At 66.4% G+C, this 9,058-nt stretch overlaps 1 protein-coding gene across 1 annotated transcript; it reads left to right on the top strand.

Moving 5' to 3' along the window:
- Window positions 1-89: 89 nt before the first annotated feature.
- Window positions 90-8,921, top strand: ADAM15 (ADAM metallopeptidase domain 15). Its single transcript, XM_082751275.1, has 19 exons — window positions 90-266; window positions 1,388-1,485; window positions 2,093-2,169; window positions 2,524-2,602; window positions 2,737-2,813; window positions 2,904-3,102; window positions 4,370-4,435; window positions 4,517-4,585; window positions 4,661-4,830; window positions 4,943-5,027; window positions 5,324-5,472; window positions 5,563-5,737; window positions 5,904-5,996; window positions 6,126-6,430; window positions 6,507-6,708; window positions 6,941-7,018; window positions 7,396-7,468; window positions 7,628-7,766; window positions 8,759-8,921. The coding sequence occupies exons 1-19, from the start codon at window positions 188-190 to the stop codon at window positions 8,832-8,834; spliced, it is 2,289 nt and encodes a 762-aa protein (XP_082607401.1). The 5' UTR covers window positions 90-187; the 3' UTR covers window positions 8,835-8,921.
- The last annotated feature ends 137 nt before the right edge of the window (window positions 8,922-9,058 follow it).

Raw genomic sequence — 9,058 nt, 5'->3', positions numbered from 1 at the left:
TGTCCGCGGGCGGGGCCGGGCCCTCCGGGGGCGGGGCCTGGCCCGGAGCCGCGGGGCGGGGGCGGGACGGGGCGGGGCCTGGTGGCTGCGCGGCGCGGCGGGGTGCGCCAGGCAGACCCGGTGGCCGCGGCTCCTCGGCGCGCGGCCCAGCACCTGCTGCCCTCGGCCGGCCCGGGGCGCCGCTGCCATGCGGCTGGCGCTGCTCTGGGCCCTAGGGCTCCTGGGCGCTGGCAGCCCTCTGTCCTCCCGGCCGCTCCCCGATGTCGGTGAGTGCCCGGCCCGCCGTGGGCGGGGGCGACGGAATGGGAGGAGGCGCAGGGAGGTCGGGAGGCCCTGGGTTCGGCTGGAGACGGGCGGAGACCCCGGAGCGGAGCGCGGCCCGCCCTCTCTGCTGTCCGGGCCTGAGCGCCCTGCGACTGGGCGACTGGGTGGGGGAGTGGAGGGAGCAGGAGGGGGATGCCGGGCCCCCTGCTGCGCGGTCATCCTCTGCTCAGTCCCCGCGGACACTTCCAGGCTCCGGTGCCCGGCACCGAAGGCTCTGGCCCAGCGCCCCCTCGGGATGGTGGGACAGGGTCGTGGCTCCCCAGGACTGACGTCTTCGCTCCTCTGGGGCCTAGCGGGCCATTGCACCCGCCAGAGCGCCGAGTCGGGGAGAGGATTCTTCCTGGACGCCCATCCCTGGGCCTGAGCAGCCAACGCACCCCTCACTCGGATGCTGATGCCACCAGAAACCCGGCGGAGCGAGCGGGCGGGAGCGCGGGAGGAGCCAGGGGAGGGGAGACTTGGCCGGGAAAGAGGCTGACACCAACTCCTTCTCGGGACTTTCACTTCCCGCCGCGGTCTCGGGCCAGGGGCTGGGAGGGCAGGCGCGGTGGGCTGGCCGGAGGAGAGAGAGGGCCATTGTGGGGACGGGGGTGCTGGGGAGGAGGCTGGGCTGTGGTGAGCGGGTGTGCCTGACCGTGGGGGGGGGTGTTTAGGGAGGGGTGTTCGCACTGCGCACCCAGAAATGGGCGTTCCCGACAGCTCCGCCGTGAGGACAGGGGAGGGCAAGTGGGCACCGGGCCACAGGCTTTGCCCAGGCCTGAGTGGGGACGTTCCTAGGGGGGGATTGCGAGGGACTAGGAAAGGGGGCTCCCCCGAGAACCTGAGATTGGTCTGGGGGGGCCAGGGAGTGGCCGCAGGCAGGCTGTGCAAGGTGGGGTGCTGGGATGAAAGCTGGGAGCCGAAGCGAAGACCCTTCCCTTCAGAATTCTCCTTTAAGTCCCAGCATGCAATGCAGGAGTCCTTCAAGCAGAGAAGGGCCTGGATGCCCAGGGGGCACCAGCTGTGCCCAGCACTAGTGTGGCCTCTCTCAGCATCCCCTCGGGGTGTCCTGGGGGCCCTGCAGGTGACCTTGAGAAGCAGCAGGCAAGGCCAGAGAGAGCCCTGGGCGGACCCTTGGAGCCCCGGATCCCTCCAGACACCCCCACACTCAGCCTTGCAGAGGTGAGCCTCCCTCTCCCCTCGAATGAAGACGTACACCCCCGTCACCCCACAGAGCAAAGTGTGGCTGAGGACTGGGGCCATCCCGGGGCAGGCCGCCCTCCTGCCGCACACCAGCACCTGGCTTCACCCATGCCCTCCACATCTGCCGCCACATCTGCCAGCCTCTGCCCCCACCCAGCCACCCGTCTCCGTGGGGACGTCCCAAGGCCAGGCTGGCCTTCTTGGTCTCATTCTGTCCGTTTTCTCCCCAGGGGAGTCGGGTGGGGGGGCTCGGAGAAGGTCAGGGCCTCACCAAACACCCCCCTTCCCCAATTCCAGAGCTGAGTCAGAGGAAGGGCTGGGGCCCATGCCGGGTCTTCCATGATGCTTCCTCTCTGGGCAGGAAGCCGAGAAGGGGCGGCTCAGATACCTTCCTTGACCTCCCCACACAACCCCCCAGAACAATGCCCCAAGCCGGGCAGGGCTTCCTGGCCCCTCCCTCGGGACGCCCCCACCCCCACCCATGATCTAATAGTTGGTGCTCTCCGAAGGACCTGAAGGCTTCTGGGTAGAGAGAATTGGAGTTTGGGGCAGGGCCGGGAGGTGACTGGCCCTGTATGGCCCACAGACGCAGCTGCCTGAGGCCTTGCAGATCCCGCTGGAACTGGATGGGGAGAAGCACGTTCTGGAGCTCCTACGGGACAGGTAAACATGCGGCATGACGTTACCGATGCGGGTAGCATAGCCGGCCGTACAGCACCAGTACTGTACTCGTGACCCACCCTCGTGACAGCCCGCGGGGCAGGCACCGTTCAGTACTGTCCTCACATTATATATGCAGATGCCAAGGCCCAGAGAGGCTAAGTAGTTTGCCCAAGGTCACACAGCTCAGATGTGGTCAAAACCAGATTAGAACGCAATAGCCGGGCAGTTGGGGACCCAACCACAACACTCTGCTGACTCTGGGGGAACCCCTCCACTGCTCTACCACGTCCAGGCCTCAGGCTGTTGCCATGCCCACAGGAAGGCGACAGTCACCGCCCTGCTTTCTCTTCCCAGAGAGCTAGTCCCAGGCCGCCCGAGCCTGACGTGGTACCAGCCTGATGGCACCCGTGTGGTTGGTGTGGGCCACAGTCTGGTGAGTCCTGTGCCCTGTTTGTGGCCTGCAGGAGGAAGGCAGGGGCCCCCCAAGGGTGCCATCCCTAGAGGACAGCCTGTCGTCACCAACAGGCCAACCTCTTGGCCTTCAGCACCGCTGTCTCTCTGCTGTAGGGAAACTGCTGCTACCAGGGGGCCGTGAGGGGCCATGCGGGCTCCTGGGTCTCTGTCTGCACCTGCTCTGGGCTCAGGTACTGAGGGCACGTCCTGTGGGGGTGGGGGCATTGAGGATGCGCGAGGCTGGCACTTGGGAGGCCTTCTGACTTGTTGGGTCTTCCCAGGGGTTTGGTGATGCTGTCCCCGGAGAGAAGCTACACCCTAGACCTGGAGCCTGGGGACCTTCGGGTGTCCCCGAATATCTCCCGGATCCAAGACCTCTTCCTGCCAGGCCACACTTGTGCCCTGAGCCGGCGAGCGCCCGCGCCCGTGCAGGTCCCCCCGGAGCGGCCCTGGGGACAAAGCCACAGCCACGCTCAGCGGGTGAGGATAATCTGCTGGGCTCCCGGGGACCAGGCCCCAGAGCCTCGGAGCCCTGTTTCCAGGACCTCCTAGGCAGCCACAATCCACACCCTTGTGTGAACATAATCCTTTCCTCTTCCCAGCAATGCTGGGAGGTATGGGCTAGATCCGTGGCTCTGTTGGAGGGAGAAAACAAGCCTGGAGAGGTTAGTGACTTGCCCAGGGTCATTCCACTATGAGTGATAGAGCCGCCATTCACATGCCGGTCCCTGCCCCAAACTCCCTCCCCCAGTCTTGAGATCCCCAAGGCAGGGACTCTCACTCGGCCACAGACAATACAGTTACCAGCCATCGAGCAATATGAACCCGATCTCCTGATTTATAAAACGGAGACAACAGGGGCACCTGGGGGGTTCAGTCAGCGAAGTGTCCGCCTTTGGCTCAGGTCCTGATCTGAAGGTCCTGGGATCGAGCCCTGGCGGGGAGCCTGCTTCTCCCTCTCCCTCTGTCCCTTCCCCTGCTTCTGCTCTCTTGCTCTCTGTCTCTGTCTCCAATAAATAAAATCTCATAAAAAAAAAACAAACCAACCACCACCCAGGGATAATAAAACGACTCACCTCTCAGGGTTAGGGTTAGGGTTAGCTGAATTATCTGTCCTGCGCACAGTGCTTGGAACCGGGCCTGGGGCCTGACGCATGCAGGACGGCGTCGCCTGTGACTTATTTTTTTATTTTTTAATCTCTACAGCCACTGTGGGGCTCGAACTCATGACCCCGAGACCAAGAGTCCCAGGTTCCACTAAGTTAGCCAGGCGCCTCTCTTCTTTTCTTTTCTTTTTTTTTTTTAAAGATGTTATTTATTTATCAGAGAGAGAGGGGGGGAGAGCGCGAGCACAGGCAGACAGAGAGGCAGGCAGAGGCAGAGGGAGAAGCAGGCTCCCCGCTGAGCAAGGAGCCCGATGTGGGACTCGATCCCAGGACGCTGGGATCATGACCTGAGCCGAAGGCAGCGGCTTAACCCACTGAGCCCCCCAGGCGTCCCTATTATTTTCTTTTTAATTTGGAAAAGGCACTGAATGTGGAGCCGGGAAAGCAAGGCTCTGCTCCCAGCTGCGTGGCCTCCTCCTGGGTCCGCCTTGGGCGTGTCCCTGGCCTTGCAGGCACCCCGTGGTGCATCCGTGAAATGGGCTCCTTGCTCTCCTCCGTTGGGCCGCCCAGGGTGGGAGCGGGCCCTGTGGGCTGCTGGCCGAGAGCCGCGGTGAGCCCGCTGCCCCCCTTCTTGCCCACAGCGGAGGCGGGACCTGCTGACAGAGACCAAGACCATCGAGCTGGTGATCGTGGCCGATCATTCGGAGGTGAGCAGGGGCCCCCGGCACGCCCTCCCCACCCCTCCGCCACCTGCTGCGGCTCTTCCTGCTCACGTCTCTGGCCCCCAGGTCCAGAGGTACCCAGACCCCCAGCACCTGCTGGACCGCATGCTGAAAGTGACCCTCCTCCTGGACACCGTGAGTGCTGGGCGAGGCTGCACCCGGGGGCCCTCTGGCCGTCAGAGCCCCTCTCCTGAGCCCCGGGTCTTTCAGTTCTTCCGGCCCCTGAACGTGCGGGTGGCGCTCGTGGGCCTGGAGGCCTGGACCCAGCGCGACCTGGTGGAGATAAGCCGGGACCCGGGGCTCACGCTACACAGGTTCCTCCAATGGCGCGGGAGGGACCTGCTCCCTCGCCTGCCCCACGACAGTGCCCAGCTGGTGACGTAAGCCCCCGCGGGCCCTGCCCTGGCTGGTGTCACACCCCACTCTCGTCTGAGGCCCTGAGGCTCCGGCCCCCTGGCCTTGGGCCTGACCTCTGACCTCATGACCCCACAGTGCTGCTTCATTCTCCGGGCCCACGGTGGGCATGGCCATTCAGAACTCCATCTGTTCTCCTGCCTTCTCGGGGGGGGTGAGCATGGTGAGCGCTCTCAGGTCTCCCCCCTACTTCCAAGTCAGGGCCACCCAGTTAGAGGGCCGCGGAGTCACCGAAGCCCCTACAGAGTGGCCAACCCCAGAGCTGGGGGTATGGGGGCAGGGCTGGATGATGTGGCCACTGCTGTGGTGGCCCCCCTCCCGTGGCACCCCCCCTGTGGCCCCCTCCCATGGCCAACAGTTGAGGAAGGAGGCAGTGCTGAGGGCCCGGAGGTCAGAGGAGGAGAGAACAGGAGCACTCAGGCTGCTGCTGGACCTGGGGTATCCCCTCCCCAACGCCAGGACCATTCCACCAGCGTCCTGGGGGTCGCCTCCTCTATAGCGCACGAGTTGGGCCACAGCCTGGGCCTGGACCACGACTTGCCGGGGAGCAGCTGCCCCTGCCCAGGGCCGGCCCCTGCCAAGAGCTGCATCATGGAAGCCTCCACGGAGTGAGTCCCTGCAGCAGTGGGGGCGGGGCAGGGGAGGGTCAGGGCCTGAGGCCACCCTGCAGCCCCCACCTTTCTTGCCACCCTCCCCAGCTTCCTGCCAGGCCTGAACTTCAGCAACTGCAGCCGGCAGGCCCTGGAGAAAGCCCTTCTGGAAGGGATGGGCAGCTGCCTCCTTGAACGGCTGCCCGGCCTGCCCTCTCTGGCCACCATCTGCGGGAACAAGCTCGTGGAGCCCGGCGAGCAGTGTGACTGTGGCTTCCCAGATGTGAGCGCCTCCCCAAAGCCTGAGCCCTCGCCCTGGCTCGCTGCCCCGCCGTCCCCTCTCCACGGGGACAGCAGTGTCAGCCTCCGGCTGCAGCTCATGTGTGTCCTCCGAGGGCAGGGGCGGGCTCTCGCCCGGTCTGCTCTGACCGTGGTTCCGCCGCCCTCAGGACTGCAGTGACCCCTGCTGTGACCACTTCACCTGCCAGCTGAGGCCGGGGGCACAGTGTGCATCCGATGGGCTCTGCTGTCACGACTGCCAGGTAGGCACAGACGGGACCCCCCTCCACCCACAGCCCACCTGTCCGGGGTCGGGGTGGAAGGGGGTCCCGGCTCCCGGGGGCCTGGTGGGACCCACCGGCGGCCACACGCACACTCCCTCGCCCCCGCAGCTGCGCCCGGCTGGCTGGCAGTGCCGCCCTACCAGAGGGGACTGTGACTTACCAGAGTTCTGCGCGGGAGACAGTGCCCAGTGCCCTCCCGATGCCAGCCTGGGAGACGGCGAGCCGTGTGCAGGGGGCGAGGCTGTGTGTGTGCAGGGCCGTTGTGCCTCCTATGCCCAGCAGTGCCAGGCTCTCTGGGGCCCCGGGGCCCAGCCCGCCCCGCCGCCTTGCCTCCTTGCTGCCAATACTCGGGGGGACGCCTTCGGGAGCTGTGGGCGCAGCGCTAATGGCAGCTACGTGTCCTGCGCCCCAAAGTAAGTGAGGCAGCTGGGTTCCCCTCTGGGGGCGGGGGAGCCTTGGCCTGACCCGGTACCCTCTGCCCTACCTCAGAGACGCCGTCTGCGGGCAGCTCCAGTGCCAGGGGGGGCAGGCCCGGCCTCTGCTGGGCACCGCTCGGGATCTGCGCTGGGAGGTGCTGGAAGCCAGCGGGACCCAGCCGAGTGTGAACTGCTGCTGGGTCCACCTGGACCTGGGTGACGACGTGGCCCAGCCCCTCCTGAGTCTGCCGGGCACCGCCTGCGGGCCTGGCCTGGTGAGCGGTCCCGTTGGGCGCGACCAGAGGGGAGGGTCTATACAAGCCGTGCCCAGACCCCGGGGTCCGCCTGTGGGGGAGGCACGGACTCTCGGGGGTCAGACGCGTGCTGCCGACCGGGCGGCGGCCTGTCCTGCCGCAAGCCTCAGTGTCTCGATCTGTAAGAGTAGGTGTGGCCTCTCAGGGCTGGCAGAGGTTCTGACCTTGGCTTTCCCACTGCATCCTTGGGCAGGTGTGCATGGATGGCCAATGCCAGCCTGTGGATGTCCTGCGAACCCAGGAATGTCGAGGCAAATGCCACGGACACGGGGTGAGCGGGCACGACAGGCACGGAAGGGGGCAGACGGTGCCAGGCTTGGCACACACACCCCTAATCTGTCCTGCTTCCTCCCAGCTGTGCAACCTGAGGCCCGTTACTAACCCCTCTGAGCTCAGTTCCCTTGGCCACCCAGTGGGGCGTCCTGGGGTCCGGTAGATGAGTGTGAGAGGGTCTAGCCCCGTGCCCGGTGAAGGCGCTGGCGGTGGGTTCGAGGTCATGTCCTCGAGCAAGGCCACAGGCTCCCTGTCTGGCCCCATCAGCCGGCATACCTTCCCACCTCAGACAGAGAAGAGACCCTGAAAGGCTAGGGACAGGGAAACACGGCCCCAGCACGTAGGGTCCCTCATTGCTCAACCTCTGCCCCCCAGGTCTGTGGCAGCAGAGGACACTGCCACTGTGAGGAGGGCTGGGCTCCCCCGGACTGTGCCAACCGCATCAGAGGTAGCGGGGGGCGGCGGGCCGGGCCGCGAGGAGGGCAGCGTGGCTTACCCTTCACCGGCGCCCCTTCTCTGACCCCTTCCGGTCCTCTGAGCGCCCCACCTCCGTTCCCCCCACCCCTTCTTCGCCCAGCCCGCGCTCACACCGGCCCTCGCCCCGCAGCAACCAGCGCCCTGACCACGGGGCTGCCTCTCAGCCTCCTGCTGTTGGCGGTCCTGACGCTGCTGGGGGCCAGCTACCGGCACCGCGCCCGCCTGCGACAGCGGCTGTGTCAGCTCAAAGGGCCCACCTGCCAGTACAGGTATCGGCCTCCCTGACCCCAGGCCCTCCGCAGCGCCTGGCGCCGGGCCCTGACCCCTGGTGTGCACACCTCGCTCCCCCTGTGGGCCCCGTTACCCCTCACCTCGCACCCAGACCTACCCGGAGGGCAGCGGGAGGCTGGGTCCACGTCTGCCCAGCAGTCCTGTGTCGAGTAGATGGGGCACTCCCCCAGGCTCATGAGCTGCCTCCCCAACTTCTGACTGGGCCTCAGCTACCCTCAAACCGCTCTGCCCAGGCCTGCCAAGGGTCAGCCGCACTCAAGGGCCACGTGGGGAGGGAGAGCTGGTCTGAGTATGGGCCCTCTCTCTCCTTGCCTTTCTCCGTGTTCAGGGCAGCCCAGTCTGGTCCCCCCGAATGCCCAGAGCCCCCGCAGAGGGTCCTGCTGATGCCAGGGACCAAGGTAAGTATGGACGCCAGAGGAGAGCGGCCCCACCTCCCCAGGCACCCAGCGTGGGCCCTGGGGTGGCGGTATGGAAGGCCGTAGACTCAGAGAAAGGCTCCTCTTGCCCGAGAGTCCGTCAGTGGAGCCAGAGCCAGCCTTCCCTCGCAGGCCTAGCAGCGTTAGCGGGGAGGGACAGTCACCCAGAGGAGGGGCTGCTGAGCTTTTTGAGCTGTGGCCATGCTGGTGGCCATGAGAGGTGGGTTCCTGGTGCTCCCAGAAGGGGACCTTGGAGGACAACGGGGGTGGTGCCCAGAAACGGCCTCAAGGGGCCACGACCCAATGAGGCCTCGGTCAGCACGTGTGGCAGGGCCAGCGAGTGCCCCCTGAGCCTCTGGAGCTGATGACGGGGGTGCGGGCGCAGGTGACCCGCATGCTCCCCCCACCACTCCTCACCCCTTCTCTGTGCCTGCAACTGAGTAACCGCCGGCGCACATGGCCCCGCACTAACTGCTCTCTGCCCGCACCTGTCTCTGTGCTCCCGCCGCCCCCCACCCCGTCCCGCCTGTCTGCCCCTCCCGCTCTCTCGGCAGCCTAGTGTTCTTGGCTTCCCGGCACCCCCTTCCAGGCCGCTGCCTCCTGACCCTGTGCCCAAGAGACTCCAGGTAAATCCAGACCAGGCCCCACCCTGGCCCAGTGGCGGTGGGAGGCTTGGTGCCCCGTTGCAGTCCTCACCCCTGTTCCCTGCCGGTGGCGCTCTTCGGTCGGGGCTGGGGTGCCCCTCGGCCTCCTGGCACAGCCCCGCCCTGCGGCAGCAAAGTGTGAGCCTCCTGCCTTGGTTTCTACCACCACCTGCTGGTCAGTGGCAGGACTGCAGCCGGCCAGGGGCCACT

The sequence above is a fragment of the Mustela nivalis genome (genome assembly GCF_964662115.1).
Source record: "Mustela nivalis genome assembly, contig: HAP1_SCAFFOLD_2780, whole genome shotgun sequence".
NCBI lineage: Eukaryota > Metazoa > Chordata > Mammalia > Carnivora > Mustelidae > Mustela > Mustela nivalis.
Note: the sequence above shows the minus strand (reverse complement) of the source record. Positions and strands in the feature narration are given on the sequence as shown.